Here is an 18,873-nt window from a genome sequence, read left to right on the forward strand (position 1 = left end):
AGAAGATTGTAAGTTGTGGAAGTAAAAGAACGCATGTGTATAAGACTGCAAATGGATGAAGTGAACCAGTGTCAAACTTCCTATACTGTAAAGAAATCTGTTGATTCTTATTGTCATTTGGCCATCAGATTTGTTGAATAATTATAGAGCTTTGTATGAGTTGTTAGCATGTAAAATATTGCTTGGAATGCAAATACCAACATCAATTATGTCAAAATATTCCTAAGTTTGTATCACTGGTTTGTTTGCAACTTTGATAGTTTTATATGATTGATTGTATGTTATCAAATCAAAAAAAAAATTGTCTATTTGAAAGTAGGATGGCTTTTGTGTGAGGTGCATGATTGCAATTCCTCAATGTGGTCAGTGTGTATGTGTACTGGTGTACATGCATCTAGTATTCATGCCAGCTATAGTCAACTGAGTTATGTTACATGTACAATGTGTGCATACGGTGATGAATGTCCCCTTGTAGATTTATCAATATGCATATGCGTATATGTGTAGAGTGTATAACTGTATGTGATCTTTGCATTTGATATGCAATGTCAAGTATATGTACTGGTGTATTTGGATTCATATCTGCATATATGCAGGGTGGTTGTGATATATTCAAAAAGAAAGATTTCTGAAAAGGAAAAGATGTACAGGACCCCATGTTGTCAGATATCTCAAGATAGGTCACTGTTCCAGAAATTTTGCACAAAATCCAAGCAACTTTTTTAAGACTTTTCCTTGATGAATTTTCTTCTTACAGCATGTCATTCATTGCATGTAAAGGTTGCAATCAAAATGACTCTTTCTATAACAAACTGACACCAAGCTCTAGAGGGCTGCGCCAACTAAAACTATGCTCACTGTTTACCCTTTGTGCTTGATCCCAATTTTAACGTTCTACATATAAAATGTACACAAATATTCATCCACATTTAATGTATGCAAACATTCATCTACATTTAATGTATGCAAATTATATTCATTATTTTGTATTTCAATGCGCTTTTCTCAATAAGGAGTATGTGTTTCCATCACCTACGCCAACTCCAGAGGTAAACCACACAGCATGTTACTCTGCTTGATTGCACATCTGAAGTGACGTAGTTTTCTTTTTGTAGCGTTTGCACGACTATCAGTTGCTTTCATCTTGTGTGCTCTTTGCTGTGTATTTTTTGTCCAATCCATTGTGAATTGACAACCATACAGAGGACTTTACTCATACCAATTTTTGAAAATCAATTTTTTCATTTTGTTCAAAGTTTTCATCATTGATAGATTTAGCCCCTTCCCATCTTCAACCATTGGCCAGTTCAACAGAATTTTATGCACAAGATTCCATATGATACATTTTACTTAAATTTCAAGACCAGGTTTAAAACAAATCATTCTCAGACTGTCTCAAATATTGTGAACAAAACTAACATCATCTTTGTTGACAAGATCATAACATTCTATGCTTTGTAACATCTTTTAATTTTCTCCAACCTCAAAATCAAAAAATTTCACTCCAGAAGACAAGTTTGATAGAAACATTTGTATGGTTGTCAACAATGTTGTTTGCTCACTTGTTTATCTTTATCATCATAGAATTCATCATAGCATTTAATTCATTCTTCAAGAATTGCATGCTATCTTCATCAACATCTCCCTATCATAGCATTGCACCAATATACCCTCATTTACCGTTACATCCATAGAAGCCTTCATCATTTCAAAAACATCTTTTTTTCTGAGACCAAAACTCAGCAGTACAAATGGTACCAACAGTACTGTGAAACTTATAAATATTGACAGCTATGCTTGTTGTTTTGTTTGACAATATTATCACTCAAGTGAACACAAAAATTCGTTTCAGGTCAATTGACCAAATAACCTGTAGAAACACATGAGAATCAAACCAGATAGTTTTGAATTTGGTATGAGTTATGTGTAAAAAGTGCAGAGTTAAAAAAGTCTTTGAAAAATAAGCAGTAAATTTCACAGTACATGATCATTTGAAAACCATCTCCCAATCACAGGAAGAGTTCCATCTCCCAATCACAGGAAGTCTTTGTCCATACCCTTCATACAATCATATCATTAGTTTTGTTCTCCATCCAAGGACATTCACATTGCCATTTTTGTCATTGTACAAAAATTCAATTCTATTTCAATAGCAACCCATCATGTGTTCTGTCGTAAACTCCAACTATGTTGTCTCTTCTGAGTGTTTTTGCTTTTTTATCAAAAGACAGTTTTATGATGTTTGTGTGAATCTACAGTTTGCAGTGTGTGTGTATGTCATGCTTTTATATCATGATTTGTTCACCATCATTTGCTGACATTAGTAATCCTATTGTCCTTGCGTCCAGTCCCACTTTACGCTTTTATCATGATCCATTTCTCCATTTCCAGAATTTTTTCCTGTAGAAGCACAAGAGGAGCTGAACTTCCCAAACTTGGCTTTTTAATTCAATGTTTCCATTGTTCTAAAATCGTCTGCTCAATCCAACAGGCCAAGAAGATTGAAGACATGGTTGAACAAGAGGAGCGTGAGAAAGCCGAACTGGAAAAACCCAAATCAGTACCCAAATCACGGGTCCTCAAACAACTTGACATTGATATGACAAGGTCACCTTCACCCAAGGAATTGGAGGTGGATGTTGAAACCCCACCTCCCACCCCACCCCCTGAAGAACCTAAAGAAGAGCCCAAGGAGGAGCCCAAACCACCCCCTAAACCAAAACCTGTGCAACCCAGGAAACCCATTCAGAAGCTCATAGCCAAACCCAAGCCTAAAACACCCAGTCCTGAACCCCCACCTCCACCGACCCCATCACCCCCAAGACCGCCAACTCCTCTACCAGGATTTATTACACAGTTCAGAGGTGCTGAGTGGTTTGAAAAATACTTCCCAAATGCTGGACCAAGTGTGAGTAGTGATGCTATTGATGTAAATCCTCATTGATCTCAACATTGTATTCTTGTTTTGGAGGCAGGATCGCAATGAAAAGCGTATTCCAGTGTCATGTTTATACAAATTTACTTAGGGACCATCTCAGATTGTCGCATAAGTTCATGAAACGAAATTCCTTCGTTTACATCAATACCCTCTCTCCCTCTCCCTAAATGAAAGTTCAAAAGTGCGAAATATTGATGCCTGCCTGTAAGTACAATGTAGCATTTTGCTATAGCTACTGAAGAATATGTTCCCCTGACCACATTACATCGTCAAGTGATCAATCACATTTGAGTACTAACCACTGTCAGTATGACACAAACGAGTCAGCAATAGTTATAGAAAAATTTGTTCGTACAAGTGTGCAGTTTTTGTTAATTTTTACACACAATGTAAAGAGAACTATAATCAAAAAATAAAAGTGAGAAAGTGAAGTTCATTAACTGAATGGAGGTCAAACCTCCTCCCCCGTTAGCGAACAAATTTTGCTTTTTGAACTTATGTGACAATCTGAGACGGCCCTTACCCATGCACTACCCATGCTGCCTGTCATTGACCAACTTACTCTGTATTTACAATATTTGTATTATATGCCTAACTGCCATTTACAATTATAACTTTTTATGCTCTGCATGTTCTGCTGACAACAGTATGGAAAATTAGAGACTCAGTGAAATCTGTGAACTGTTCCGGCAAAGATGAACAGTAATCAGTAGACCTAATTTACCAAATAAATATATATGGTATTAATAACGTGTGATCAAGTCTGGCAATGCCTTGTCTTTGTGATTTGATATTATAGGTTCTGATGTCATACAGTATTTCTGTATACTGACTTCTTCATTTGGCAAATAGGAATCAACCTAGTTGGGTGACAGTGCTTCAGAAAACCACTTAAAAGTTCATATTAACACTGCAAGAGAAGTGTCTCAGTTGTTGCAAATTTAACTTCAGATTAGTTTTTTTTGCCAGCCAACTGTAAAGTGTAGCTGAACATTGCGTTCGTTTTTCTACTGCAGACCTTTCCCAAACCCTGGACAGTGTCAGCATTCACCACTACTCTGCTGAAACTGGAAAAGATTGCAGACTACGAGATGAAAACTCAGATTGCAGATGCCATGATGACACTCCACGTCCAGGACGGGCTGGCAAACTCCCAGCAGGTTGCCGACACCATACTTGGTTTATTGAACTCATCCTCCCCACCCACAGTACAAGACGAGGAACAGAAAGCATTCATTCTACATGCGTTGAGATTGTTACAGGGTCTAGGATCACGTGATGAAGCCACTGTGGTACAGATGATTGTACAGTACTTGGATGGAGATGAAGAGATAAGGTATGCTTACACTGAATCAGATCACTTGTTTAGTACATGTAATTGTTCAACCAAGGAAAAGCAATACGCATCGCTGTTTAATGTACAAAACATGCATGTTCACTTCATGTTTGTTCTTGACATACATGCAGTCTAAAGAATTCATCAGCAATTACCGATATGTGGAGTGCATGTATCAACAGTGTTGCATTTGCTGTATGGATTTCATAACTCATCATTTCTTAATCTTTCATTACTCCAAGAATTTTGTTGTATTAAACTTAAAATATTTGGACTGAAGTTCTAGTACAGTATTTGAAGACACAGTCATCAATCTTTTGTTCTAGTGCTCGTTGACAGTGATATCGTCTATGTGATGTTAGGCCTTTGTTCTACATTGAAAATTGTGCCCTGATTATCAATTTGTTCATGAGATAAAGCAAGTGAAAAACCTTCCCCTTTAGTTTAATACCTGATGTATCCGCACATAACGTCATATTCTCTATATTCTCTCAGTACAACACGTAGAGTTTAGTCTGCTCCCGCTCAGAGAAGTTGCTGTCTACATAGAGATGGAAATAACATTAGAAATACATCTTTTACTGTGACATAGATCTCACAAGTTCTCACGGTTGAATACATAAAAATGTCACTATAAACTTTAGAAATCATTAATCACTTTTTTCTCTTTGCAGGACACAAGTGCGTAATCTGTTCATTCAAATGGGAGTCCAGGATCCTCACAATTATTTCTTCAAAGAATTGGATTCCTGGGAAGTGTGGAATCTGGACGAAGCCAATCACAGGACAGAACTGCAAGCCATGGCAAAGAATTGGGTTCAAAAATGGACGGAACTATTCAAGGTAACTAAGATCATTGTCAATTACTTTTGACATAATCTTGTTTCTAATGTTGTTTCTAATACACAGTACATGATTGTATGCTTTACACGTATCATTCAGTTTTCCTATAGCATTGTTACACTTTTAAGAAACAGACATTTCTGAGATAAAAGTGGTGTGGAAGTGAGTTTGATCCAATATTTTGATGGTATATTCTATGAGTTCAAATTGATCATAACATTAGTGCTTTTCAAAGGAGACCAATTTGCTCAATATTGACATTGACTAATTTTGGAAACATAGAAGTGTGTTTGGCTTCATACTTTAAACACTGAACTGAATGTATACTGGTTTTCTTTTCCTCTTAATAAACAGAACCACATCAGGCGAACCATTGAACTCTTGAAGAAGGGCAAAGTGACTGGCAAGATAGCCAAGCTGCCAGGCAAAGGGCGGCAAACTTCACCTTCTGAACCCTCTAGAGGCATCTTAAAAAAGGTACCAAGCATGGTTCTTCAACGAGTTTTCCAATTTTATGTAAAATGAAATGTGATAATGTGGAATTCATATCACGTTTTCTTTCCTTTCGATAATTTTTTCAACATCAATACTTGCCTGTGATTATGTGACCTTTTGAACTCAAATACAATTCAGTTGCAATAGCTCTGACAAGATTATGTGGCAGTTAATTTAAAACAAAAATATTTTGTCAGTTTTTTTTTGAATACTTTCATTGTGAATTTAAATGAGGATACAGTCACATGATTGTTTTAACAAGTGCACTGATTGAAGAATCAAAAAAATTGCCAGGATTTCATCTTTGGTTTCAACAACTGTGTCCCTTTTTCTGCCAGGATGATGAAGACAGTTCGGGAGACAGAGTGTCTACTGCTGGTAGTAGTGAGAAAGACAGGCTGACCCCAAGACCACTGTCGCAGACCAGGCCTATCATGGGTACGTCTCATTCAACTGTGATTGCAATTATACTCAAGACACTGTTTGTTTTGTGTGTCAATTTGAAATATGCAAATGTATATCACAAAATGCGAAGTGCCAAATTTTTACCTACCTCATGATGAGAAACGTTTGGCAGAACCACAGGAAGCACAGTTCATGACCACAATCATCCTATTGAGTGCACATCTACACAGGTTTGAACATTACAATGGCAAGACAATTCACAGACATTGAGTCAAGATATTGTTTGTATTTATACATATATAAACATCCAATATGAAAATGAACAGGTCACATGCCACAAGTGCAGAAATGCACTTGATGATATACAGCACTGATTTTTTCACTGTATCTCTTTCTTTTTGTATTAGTCACTTTTGATGCCCCACCAGACCAGGCAACCATTGACAATGCCACACCCGTTGAGGCCATCAATTATTTCTGTGAAATGCAACTTGAGAAGCACATGGAAAGACTGAGAGCCGCGGAGACCCCTGCAGCCAGCAAAGTGAAAGAGGATGTAAAGAAAAACACTGTACTTGTCTTGCCAAAGATTAAAAGGTGAGTTTTGCCATTTATTCAACATTCAGGGCTGATTTTTGAGGAATATATATGAAAGTAACATAAACATAAACTATATGTAGATGATTTCAGTTGTACATGGTAATTTGCTCAGGGTATTAAGAAACATTATTAACAGGATTTTATGTACATGTACTACACAACTTGCAGTATAGCAGTTGTAGAATTTTATACCAATACCAACTCATTCAATAGCTCCCATGTGTCAAACGAGATCGAAAGAAATTATTTTCTTTCCATCAACCAATTTACAGCAATTTTCTCTGTATATATGCAATTTACAATATACCACTACTTTTTATTGATTTTATTTTCTCACATCTGTTTTGAAAAAATGTTAAAAGAGATATTAACTTGTACTTATAATTTTTACCTCCACTGCATTTCAGTGAAAGCAATCATTTAGTAAACAGGTAATTTTTTTTGTGTGTGCTGTGATGGGTGGTGTAACTTTAGTAGTTGGTGATTTACACTTTATTTGATAATCAACATTTTCTATAGAACTGTGTGCCTACATTGGAAATGTGGGAGACCAGTTTTGCAGTAATATGGCCTACATATTAGAACTAATCAATATGGTCTCTTCTGTACAAGGATACTTTCATGCATTAATTTAGCAGTACTTTGTTTGAATATTAAACTACAAGTGTCCTCATACATACATATACATCACAAAAACATGACCATTAAATAAACAAACTGATATGGGTGACATTTGTCATTGATCAATGCTCTTAAAAAGTAAAATTACTCCAAGGGAGTTACAACTTTCCTTTACTCACAAATTTTTATCTCATGTTGAGTTGCATCAATATATTCAAGGCTGTATTTTGACAATTCAGTTGTTGTGCTTGTTTGAGAATTTTGTCTGAGTCATCTTTTGAAATAATGCATGTTGACTTCAGTTCTTCATAAAGCAGTGTTTTTTCATTTGATGCATGCCACACCACAGGGAGCAGGATGAACCGTCAGATCTTGAAAGTGAAGCCAGGTACTCCGACAGAAATTGATCACAACCCCATCAGTGTTTACTAACATGTGTGTGGCTGAATTCAGCATTATTTTCAGCTTCAAACTATTGTACTTACACATAAATGAATTCTTTCCAAACAAGGAATCCTTACATTTTCATTTCAGCCTTGAATGAACTCTCCTGAATGAGAGAGTGTTTCCCGTAGCAAGTCTAACATAGTTGCATTGCTGTGTACTAAAACTTTGAGCTTCATTCATTCTGTGAGGTGTTATTTACCTTCCATAATAGTTTCCAAATTTCACCAGAACTTGATAAAAATATTCACGGATGATATTCAGCCATTGCTGTACAGTTTAGATTTTATCTCAAAATGTTGACTTTGATGAGAGCACATGAAAAAGAATTTCTTTTGATCAGGAGAGGTTGTAACAATGTACATATATTCATAGAAGTAATGGTGTGGAAGGGAATAGTACTTCAAGGATGAAATAGATAAGTTGAATTTCACAAACCAATTCTACTCATAGTTAAATGATTCTTTATCAATGTTGAATATTCATCTGCCCCGAATTGTGCATTACATACATAGTTGTGTTGGAAACTCTTCTAACTAGACTGTACTCCACATTTTTTCATCATTTTGCAATCCTGCCACGACAGGGACCAAGTTGCTGATCTTCCAACAAAGTCTCCTCTCTCAGAGGGAGATGAGAGGTACTTACCTGCAGATGGCAGTCTTTATTTTCTGGATGGCATTTTGTATTTCAGAGTGCTGCAATCACTAGCTTGCATGTGTTATTCTGTTCTGTGTCCTGTGTCCCCCGCAGACACTGTTTTCTCATTTTTGTTTTTTCAGTTCTCTACTATGGATGTGAAAAGTTAAAATCATTTTGCAGAGAATCACTTTAGAAAGATGTGTTTACTACATTGAATTACTGGTAATATTAATGATCTCACAAGTGAGAGTTGAATTTACAAAAATGCAAGTTTGAAAATTTTGTGTCAGAACCAGGTGATAAATTTGTGAACAGCAAGACCCCTTCCTTTTACCTTCAACATTCAAATAGGAGAACTCATCAACAATCCTCCATTGACAGGAAACAAATTACCTTTGAACCCAATTTGGGATGTGAAAATGACTGACTTATCCTTGCAAAAATGACAAAACCAGACTAATGGCGTTGTTGTCATTCAAGCAGTATATCATGGCAATGGAGGAAAACCAAAACACGTCTTTCACAAAATTTAGTGATATGCTGTTGAACATAGCTCAGGGTTAGACACTGCAGAATGTTTTTGACTTTTCGTGTCCATTAAGTATGTTCATTTTACCAGTAGAATTTTTTAGCTTGGGTTCATTTTTCTAATTCCTGTTTTGTTTTGGTGAATTTTTTGAAGTGCCAAGATTTGTTATATTTCAGTGAGCTCTCAGTGTAGTGTTCCATTGACAACTGGAAGTTACCAATCACCTTGCAAAGCATTCCAATGTCACAGTGTCACTTGTTCAGATGAAAACTTTCTTACAGCATTCATGTTCCTTGCCCGTGCTGATATACTGTCAAGTTTTCCACAAGCATGTGAAACCAAGTCATTAAAAATAATATTTTAGAAAGGTATCACCTGTCATTGCCGTAAGGAAGAGAGAATAATCTAAACTATGTTTGCAGTGTTATGAGTGTACTCAAGATTCCAAATATGTTGATAGCTATGATTAGTTAGCCATTTCTGTATGCCTTCAGTCTATGTGTTACGCTTTGTAGCACCACCTTGTGGACAGAAACTAACTCATGATTTTATTTTGCTGCAACAAAGCGATGTGGTGGAGTTTAAAACATCAAGGTAATTTTATATTCTCATTTTGTACAGCAGGAGAAACATCGTGTATAAAAACACATGCAATTCTGTTGCCACAGTCTGTTATACATTTGATGTACATCTGCATATTTGTAAAAAATACAAAATCAAGTTATTTCTGTCTGTTGTTCAAAGAGAGTTGCAGGGTAAGCTGACCCTGACCCCAAACACATACTTTGTCATGTGAACATATTTAAATATGCTAATATCCAAAGCCTTTCATATTCTTCTGTATCTCATCAAATTTTATTCCAATAGGCTACTGTCTATCATCTGTTAAAAAACCCACAAGGGCCTTTCTATGTTATGAAACTTAAATTGCCCACTGTGATAAGACTTCTGTCAGCTTACATCCTTACTTGACGAGCACACATTGGAAGCACCTTGCTGCCAGCAGTCTGTTCTTCACTGCATGTTCCACTGGAAGTAATCTACAATTGTATCAAACTGCAAACCGCCTGCACTTGTAACCTCACTTCACTGTAATGCATCCACACTAATGTTGTATTTCCCTTTGTGCTTCATTTTGGTTTTTTTTGAAGAGAGCTTTTCGAGGAAATGAAAAGGTATCATTTTAGTTTGTCCATTTTCAATTCTTTTATTGTTTCATTTTTGCCAAACTCAGTTTTCATAATGTCACAATTCAGCATCACTTTTTTGAAAATGAAGAACAAAATTTGTGGAAAAACAAAAGCAACCATTCATGAAAACAAAAGGCGATAATATGTATGGCCGTATGATGGCGCTATTTTGATGTGAAGGAATGATTCCTTGTTAACAGAATGACTGGTTCAAATGCAATATACATCAAACCACAGATAAAGAAGGCTTTCGGAATTTTTAGCGAGTATAGATGAAAATTTAATGCAAACATTTACAAAAGTATGTTAAAATTTACCATAAAGGGAGAAAGAAAAGGAGCAACGACAGCAGAGAGAAAAAGAAAGACAAGAAAAACGAGAGAAAAAGAAATCGCCAAAGAAACCTACACCACCTCTACCAGAAAGGTACACGCTGGATATCATTGATGGAGCATTAATCATACGTAGCCTATTATGAACCGTTTACTCATTTTACCCATTTTGTATTAACTTGTTGAGTTTTAAACAAGCCTAAGTGTTTTTGTTTTTTCTAACACTGACAAAAAAAGTTGCACAAATTTTGCTGTGGTATGTATTTGTTGATCCAACTGAGTATATACATATGCACACCAATTTAGAGTCGTGTAAGTTTACCTTTTGGCACCTATTTACTGTTATCAATACACTTCACCACCTCTTCCATCTTCCCATTGAAATCTTGTTGCAGCCTTTTGACAGACACAATTTGCGTCTCATTTGCATAGCTTTGCCTGACTCACTCATGGTATTGAATTTGAAGTGTGGATATTCAGAGACTGACATACACATACACGCACTTATCATTATCACAGTGTGATCACAATCACTGTCAAATACACAAAAGATAAGTCACTTACGTTTTTTCCCACCTCACCTATTTCATTGCAAACAACAGCAGGAAGAAAGAAAAAGACAGGTAAAATCTAAGACTAGACTCCAGTCAGCTGTCACTCTTGTAACAAAATCTGCCACACAGTTTGCTTTTAGTTTAACTTGCCTTCACTCTTGAAATACTCACATAATGCACACTCCCTAACATTTTTACCCAAAGTATGGATTGATTATTTGAGCAATAAACCACTCCGAGCAACTGCATACTATGAGATTTTGACCAGTACACTTCATAAATGTAGTACATTGGTCAAAACTGAATGGTATGCCCCTTGCTGGGTGTGGTTTATTGCTATTATCTCACATCAGTATATTGAAATTTAGGCTTGAAACGTTGAAAAAGGAGATTTTCTCTTGCTGAGAGCTCACGGGTGTTACAACTGTGCTATATTGCAAATATAGCATGATTATTTTCACGTCTCGACCAATCAGATTGCACCATCAATATACTGGTATGATATAATCACAAATGTGTGCTTGATTTGCAGTATCTTGCGTAATTATTGACATGTAGATTTTCAGGGTTTTTGGAAAAATGCACTCTCACAGTCACAAATATACTAATTTATCAGGTTTCATGGTGTCCTTCCTAACCTGTGCCACCATAACTTGCAAACAACTAAATGAAATTAGATTTGCCTTTCGCAAGCATAAGATAATCCCTGCTAGATTTTCACTGTACAGCTGTGTAGCCTAAAGGGTCATTGGATTCGAGTATTTCTTATATACAAGGACAGTGGCAAAAGGTTATTGATCTGGTTCAAAATGACCCCAAGCATTAGACCTACATTTAAAACAGATAACAGGTCTCTGGAGTCTGAAATGCCGTCATTCAATCAGAGTTAATTTGCTGTCCTCGCCATCATCATGACTCTTTGATTTGGTCAGTTCAAACCCCAAAACACTTGTAAATTAGCACAGGTCAGGAGGCCATGCCTAGAAACCAATTTCAGCAAGGTAATTGACAATGCATAAGCTATGTAGGCGGCTATAAGCAAACAAAATGAAATGCCCAGGGTTGGTTGCAAACGCATAGCATTCCCCCACTGTGACATGAAATTATTGTACTATCACATTTTTTCACACAATTTGTAAGCAGGTTGTGTCTTTGTCATTTTTTGCACAACCGTCCACTGCTCATTATCCCCCAAACTTTTATACGGCACAAGTCAGATCTTTCCCATTTCTGATGCCTTTTTGTGTCTAGCATAGATTGTTCCATTGATCTGTGTCGATCACAAGCAATCCAACAACACAGTTGTTATGTCTGTTGCATGGGTAATAATCTAGGATGCTATCTGACATACGTATGCTTATAAACCATTATTGGACCTAAATTATCACATTGAATATGTAATAACATTTGTTTTCCAGGCAATTGTGTACCAGCGTCACAGGAAATTTTCCACCATTTGTCCTGCAGCATTCAAGTCTGAACATTTTGTATTCACAGGATAGTAGGGAACAAATTTTTATCACTGACTTGTTTTGATAAATATTTTTTTAATCTTAATTCACTCCACAGTAAACCAAGCTTGGTACGTCTTGGGGAAACTCATACCAGCAAATGCAGACCACACAGGGAGACTTCATTAGCGGCAATAGGTGAGTTTTAAGGACAAACAATTTTCCGGCTATTATAGTTCAAGATTTGTGTTTTGATCCAATTAATTCTTTGTGGGAGGCAGGGAGAAACCTTTTATGGAATTCTAGAGGCCAGATTTTTCCTAGAAGATTCATTTATAAATCTGAGTACACATGATATTTATGGCAAACAAGTCATTCACGACCTTAACTTACACACTAAAGTGTGAAGTCACAATACACGTTTATTCATACAAAGCAAATTTGCAGTACCAGAAAGGTCTTGGGGTCAATCGTTCCATTGCAGAAGAAATATTGCCACAAACTCAAGCAGGGCCTCATTTGATTTGGATTATTTGACAATTTTGACAAGGATTAAGTTGTGTATTGTGTTTTGTAAACAGGAATCGCAGTTCCATATGCTGAATGGCACTTGTTTGTAATACAGTGAAACAATTGACCTTGTGACCTTCCATGTAAACCTAAGGCAATGCATAGAAGTGTAGATCGGTGTATATAAACTCTTTTGGTTGACCTACAATAGCATTGTCATGTTGACCGATTTGTCAGTTTGTTCGCTTGACCAATCTAGGAATTTTTACACCAAAGATTCATGAAATTCATAACCAGTGAGATGTATTACAGTGCTTTCTAAGGTGCTGCTGGTTAACCCTGCTGGTTTACAGCTCATTTGAATGTGTTACATCATACATACCGGTAGTATATTGGGCCAACATTCTGATAGTTTAACAACACATTATTTCAGTGGTAAAGCAATGAATGTAAGCAACTTTACTCAATTTCTTCTGATTTCTGTAGAAACACATCCAAATAAACATATGTATGCAGTTTTCACCCACTGAAGTTTGGCACAATATCATCTTTATACAGTTTCTATAAAATATACTTCCAGTCTTGCCATCATTATTTGTGCTCTGAACTTTCTTTAATTACAGAGTTCAAACTACCTTCCATATATCCGGGCAAACGAATGGAATACGATGGAATGTACGGCTTCACACCTAAGATAGATCTGCCCATGAAGACAGTAGTGATGAATCCATTTCCAAGCCCAGCTGACTACTACGAACAGTATCATCAGCCCATACTGCTGAGCCTCAAATCCTCACAGAAATATTTTGTTCCTAGCCAGTCATACATCAAACCAACTGAGCTGATTTAGATAACAAAAGACTGTGAACTGAACCCACACACTAGCACGGATTTACTGACAGAAACATGACCTGTGAGGGAATGTGCTGAGTGTTTATGCAGAAATTTCTAAATTGTAGTTTTAGAACATTTGGACTTCTGAACAATTTGTCACGGGTAGACTGAAGATGTAAATATTTTTCACAAAATATGTCAATTTCAAATGGCAGGCCAATCAGATGCCATTATAAGTGTATCACAGATACCTACCATATTACATATGTGGACCTGTCTAGGAAACAAACAGTCAAAATATTTGCAAATGTAAATAATGCAAGACATGTTTACTGACAGGAAAAAAGCATACAGGGCTTGAAATGTATATACTTTCATAACATTCCAGTGTAAAATGTATCTGAATGTATCCTGCATTCTCTCTGCCTGAGAGCATCCGTAAATTATACATTCTCTTTGTGAAATTGTACAATAATTGGGATGACAATTCTGCAGTTGTAGTGTGTACATAAATATTTTTATTGCCATAAAATCTTTATACCGTCCATTAAAATATCTCTTGAAATACATTTTGAAATTGAGTGAATGATTATTTGTTTTTACAGGCATATTATAATTATTCAAAAACATAAACTCAAGTCGTATTTTTTTTCTTGTACTGATTTGATCTGACAAATTGACTTGTGGAAAGTCGTCTAATTAAATTATATCCTGTTTTCAGCCCCGTTTATGATGTTTGTGTAAAGATAAGAATTGACAATACACAGCAGCAGTCATGAACTCTCACAAGTCACGAAATTCCCCAAAGTGATACCCAGATATCACACTGGTACATTCTGTGCAGGAAAAGTCCAAAATATGTACAAGGTTTTGAAAAAACTCTGTTCTGATTTATTAATCAATGTAGCTGATATGAAAATCTGATGCAAAAATGCATGCATATACCTGGAATCAGGAAATCTTAACCTGTTTACCCCCAAGACCACGTAAAAAGGTCCACATTCACTATTGAGAACAATGGAGACGGGCTAAACCATGGTGGTGAAACGGTTAACACACATATTTCTCATGATGTCAGAAGTGGAAATGAGTACAAGTGGATACTTGACATTAGTTGAAAACAACTCTCCCTTCATTTTAAAACAACAAAATGTAATTGCGTGTATTGTCTCAGGGGATTGCTTTTGCTGTTGGTTGTTGTAAACGCACTCCCTGTTACTGCACATAGACAATGCACTGTAAAAACGCACTGTTGAAATGACTGAGATTGGTTGAAAAGACAAGAAAAACAAGGGCGCTTCTAAAATCTGGTGGCCAAAGGAACAAGATGTTGCTAATCTCTAGCTTTACCCATTTATACATTAAAACAATCACCTCTAGATTACAGCAAACTTCATTCGGTATTAAAGGTAGTATGCGCCGGGAGAGTGACTTTTACTCAAACTTTCCCCAGTGAAACCTTCAACCATTCTCTCGCAAAATCAAGAATATAAAATGGGAGTCACCATGCAAAGTGTGGCACTAGGGAAAAACACTGTCTAACATTTACCAATATTTGAAATTCATAATGGTTGCAATCCATGTATTAACTCTATAGGAAAAATAAAATTTTCGTTTTTCAAAAAAATTGTTCTTACTCTGAGAGCTTTAAAATGAGCCTCAACAAGTGATAGATCCAAATAATTTGGGTCCGAACATCTGTCCCTGAGGTGCATTCTAACTTAAACCCCCGTGCGGTATATAACGATTGCAATTTCAAAAGAAGACATAAGACAGAAACGCCTAATAATCCTCAGTTAATCCCGATCCCAGGCCTTTTACAAGCCAGGGTTTAAAATCAGCACTATGGGCAATGAGTAGGTTTTATAAATTAACCTTTTTTTCGAAGATGAAGATAAGAAGGCCATGATTCAATGTACCCGTATCTGAGTACTGACAACTGGACAGATCTTGGACTAGAATATTCATCAGCCAATGAATAAAACATTATTCCAGAATATGAGGGAAAGTATATTTTGAAAACATACCTTAACTAATTACTGATAACAAATCTGTTGTTTATCTGTAAAAAGAAGACATGATCAACTGCAGCATAAATTTTATGTCATTTCCAAAATATGCTATCCTTTTTATGTCCTTGATAGCTAAAATGCACGAAATGAGGATCTTGTTTAAATTCAATACTGTAGTTTGTGCAGGTTATCTTATCAATGCCATGTTGTCTGTTTGAGAGTTACCAACCTATGTAAATGATGGAATTACCGGTAATACAAAAGAATTAGATCAACTGAGAAGTACATATGTGAACTTATCGCATAACATGATGACTTGGCGTATAACTGTAAAGACAGTCATACATTAATTCAGTTATTCATATAAGACTTATAAGTATCAAACTTGTATCCTTGTCTCAAATTCCCACTACAGTATCCAGCCTGCAGTATCAAATGTTATCGACAGGCATGCTATCTGCGAACAAGTACCAAAATATGAATTAATAAACAAACATTTTAAAAAAGATTTTTACATTCTTTTCATGCTGTTACCATGGAAACAAACATGACTGAATCACACAAGGCAAGTAATTTCATGTAACCAAATAAAACAAAAGAAACACTATATAAGTGACTTGTTTTTCAAACTTTGCTCTGACTGCTCACAGATGGTACATTGAGGTTTCTGAAGCGATCAGATTTCATCAGTAACGCTGGATTGGTCGTCACAAGGGTACTGCTAAATCTCTTCTGCCTTCTGAAGTTTCTCAGAATTTCCTCATTTCGCTGCTGTTTTCTGGCTGCAAAAAGAAACAATGAATGGAGTCTCTAAGTATCCTGGGTTGAAGAGTGCATCAGATGCCAGCAAATATGGTCTGTCTGGATTTGGTTTAAATTTGACAAACTCATCATGAAATTCAAATAGAGTTTTAGTCAACACCAGTAGAAAACTGCCAAGGCAGCACATCCTATAAACCCTAATGGGTAATATTTTTGGATGAAAAATTATTTCCATACTTTTTCAAAAATACACAAAATCTTACTTCAGAGAGTGCAGACGACCCTAATTGTTGCTACCTCTTGCTGTCTCTGCATTCCAGTCTGTAGATTCCTGTCGGCTACAATGAATAAACTGACATCCTTACTTCAAACAATTTCCTGCATTTTATCAAAGATTTCCCTGAAGAGTACACATTTCAAAGAAAATGAGCATTTCTTGATGCAAGCCTACTAGCTTTGAACCTTGTCAGTGAATGAACTAGCAGTTAATCCATATACCACTGTACATCCATAGAGATTCCAATGACTATTCCTACTATCCTTAAACAATGGTGATTTCCGCATAGATTCTGTGTTTAATATCAGATTCTAATGACCTTGAAACTGAAATCCAGAAAAGATTTTTGGAATTTAATTTATCACTGGCTGCATTGCATTGAATTTCACGGCAAACATTAGTTAAGATAATTGTTTACACCTGATTCAATTGCATGAATAATTTGTACTAATCACATTTCAAGATTACAAAACAAATTGCTTAGTGAAAAATTCATGATCACATAGAGAACTAAATTTCCGGTTTCCTGTCCATTTTGCCTTTCAGGCAAACCTGTTTCTCACCTACACATACTACCTGTCTAAATCTCAGTCGGTGTTTTAAAACTTTCACTGGTAGATTCTGGGGTTTCAAATCTTGCTTAGAACAGTGACATTTGATCAAATTGGATGTGTTACACACGACAACAATGATCACACAAGTCACTCTGCTTTGTATCATCAGATATTCAGAGCTTTAATACTTCCAGTGTAGAGTATAAACACCTAGTGAATTCTAAAATTTGCTTCAAAGCACAAGTTTTTCCCATTTTGAATTATTTGCAAAACTATTTACAACAGTATGCATAATTTAGGAGATAGCAGTGAAATTGTCAACTATATTGCCCGTTGTCGGGAAACAATTTCAAAATAATTGAAAACGACAATTTAATGTATCACATTTGGTGAGATGCAAAGATGCAACGATGCAAGTAGCAGCAGATTGGAAGAAAAAGTTCACTCACAGCCATTAACCCGTTGTTTTTCAGTCTAAAGTATTACACTGTTGACCATTTCGTTACGCATAGATAGCATTGCTAATTACAGCCGTGAAGTAAGACTATGCTAAAATTTACCAAAAGAAGGGAAAATTCACTGCCTGTGTGACCGTTTCAATGCCCAGCAGATCAGCCAGGCAAAATCTCTGTTTTCAACAGTGCTAGTCAAAACTATTTTTTTGTCACATTACAGGACGACTTGAATTTCACAACAGTTAATTTACTTAAGTTTGACAGCCATCATGCAAATTTGCTAGTATAGTGCTATTGACATGTAAATTTTTATGAGAATGTGCCAGATTTAACTTCTTTTGACAGACAATAGTCAAAATTGCTGTCAATAATCTGATGGACAAAAAAGTAAATTGAATCCAAAAGGTATGTTTGTGCAATATATGCCATTACCAGTAAAAGAAAAGAAAAAAAAATTTCTGGTGTACTGGTATCGTTAAGGAAAGAAAACTTACCGACAGCATATATCAAAATGAATACTCCCATGATGACTGCAGCTAATACCAATGGCAGGACAATGACTGTGATGTTTGGTTTCCATTTCTCATTGTCTGTGTAGCAAGAAAAAAATACAAGGGTTGCAAACAGTTATTGAGAAATAATCATGAAAAAATGTCCCAACAGTAGAAGTGTATGATTTAACTAGTATGGGGTTAGTAGAAAGACAACCAGTGTATGTCGAATGGAATATATTTTTCTTTCTTCATTTATCACACAGCCACAATGATGTCATACTGTCTCTATGGATTCTGAAATTTAACACAACAACGGCCACCTGTAATGCATACAATATGTGATCAGCATTGTCATTATTTACATACTTCAGGCAGCATGCTATTATGAATAACAGACAATCAAGCAATATATCACCTGAATCACTAACTGAATGACCTTTACAGGGCAAAGTTCAATAACCTTGCCTTTATCTTATTGTCAAGATCAAAATCTGAAGAATTTCTTCTTGAAGGCAATTGACCAGGTCTACAACTTCAATTTTCTGAAACTACTGTAGGATGTGATAAGGTCCTGATCAAGTTTCTCTTGGTCAGT

The 18,873-nt window shown here is 36.0% G+C and overlaps 2 protein-coding genes across 17 annotated transcripts in view; one reads left to right on the forward strand and one right to left on the reverse strand.

The window, feature by feature from the left end:
- The window catches only part of LOC139147295 (WD repeat-containing protein 97-like), a 36,115-nt gene extending 21,822 nt beyond the window's left edge, over positions 1 to 14,293 (forward strand). For 5 of the 15 annotated variants that reach the window (XM_070718329.1, XM_070718331.1, XM_070718328.1 and 2 more), the window contains 16 exons: positions 1,014 to 1,049; positions 2,492 to 2,908; positions 3,955 to 4,274; positions 4,949 to 5,117; positions 5,472 to 5,594; positions 5,951 to 6,050; positions 6,425 to 6,614; positions 7,025 to 7,048; positions 7,588 to 7,626; positions 8,269 to 8,322; positions 9,421 to 9,447; positions 10,005 to 10,028; positions 10,368 to 10,469; positions 10,978 to 10,998; positions 12,499 to 12,578; positions 13,514 to 14,293. In XM_070718329.1, the coding sequence (XP_070574430.1) occupies positions 1,014 to 1,049; positions 2,492 to 2,908; positions 3,955 to 4,274; positions 4,949 to 5,117; positions 5,472 to 5,594; positions 5,951 to 6,050; positions 6,425 to 6,614; positions 7,025 to 7,048; positions 7,588 to 7,626; positions 8,269 to 8,322; positions 9,421 to 9,447; positions 10,005 to 10,028; positions 10,368 to 10,469; positions 10,978 to 10,998; positions 12,499 to 12,578; positions 13,514 to 13,740 (1,953 nt within the window). In that variant the 3' untranslated portion in view covers positions 13,741 to 14,293. The remainder of the gene's footprint in view (positions 1 to 1,013; positions 1,050 to 2,491; positions 2,909 to 3,954; positions 4,275 to 4,948; positions 5,118 to 5,471; positions 5,595 to 5,950; positions 6,051 to 6,424; positions 6,615 to 7,024; positions 7,049 to 7,587; positions 7,627 to 8,268; positions 8,323 to 9,420; positions 9,448 to 10,004; positions 10,029 to 10,367; positions 10,470 to 10,977; positions 10,999 to 12,498; positions 12,579 to 13,513) is intronic. The other 10 variants (XM_070718341.1, XM_070718340.1, XM_070718342.1 and 7 more) reach the window with 6 other exon arrangements.
- A 90-nt stretch (positions 14,294 to 14,383) lies between these two features.
- Positions 14,384 to 18,873, reverse strand: part of LOC139147297 (suppressor of tumorigenicity 14 protein-like) — a 39,227-nt gene continuing 34,737 nt past the window's right edge. For both annotated transcript variants that reach the window (XM_070718345.1, XM_070718344.1), the window contains exons 10-11: positions 18,279 to 18,374; positions 14,384 to 16,518 (exon numbers count right to left, since the gene is read on the reverse strand). In XM_070718345.1, the coding sequence (XP_070574446.1) occupies positions 16,361 to 16,518; positions 18,279 to 18,374 (254 nt within the window). In that variant the 3' untranslated portion in view covers positions 14,384 to 16,360. The remainder of the gene's footprint in view (positions 16,519 to 18,278; positions 18,375 to 18,873) is intronic.

This window comes from Ptychodera flava, chromosome 13 (genome assembly GCF_041260155.1).
Source record: "Ptychodera flava strain L36383 chromosome 13, AS_Pfla_20210202, whole genome shotgun sequence".
In the NCBI taxonomy this organism is placed as follows: domain Eukaryota; kingdom Metazoa; phylum Hemichordata; class Enteropneusta; family Ptychoderidae; genus Ptychodera; species Ptychodera flava.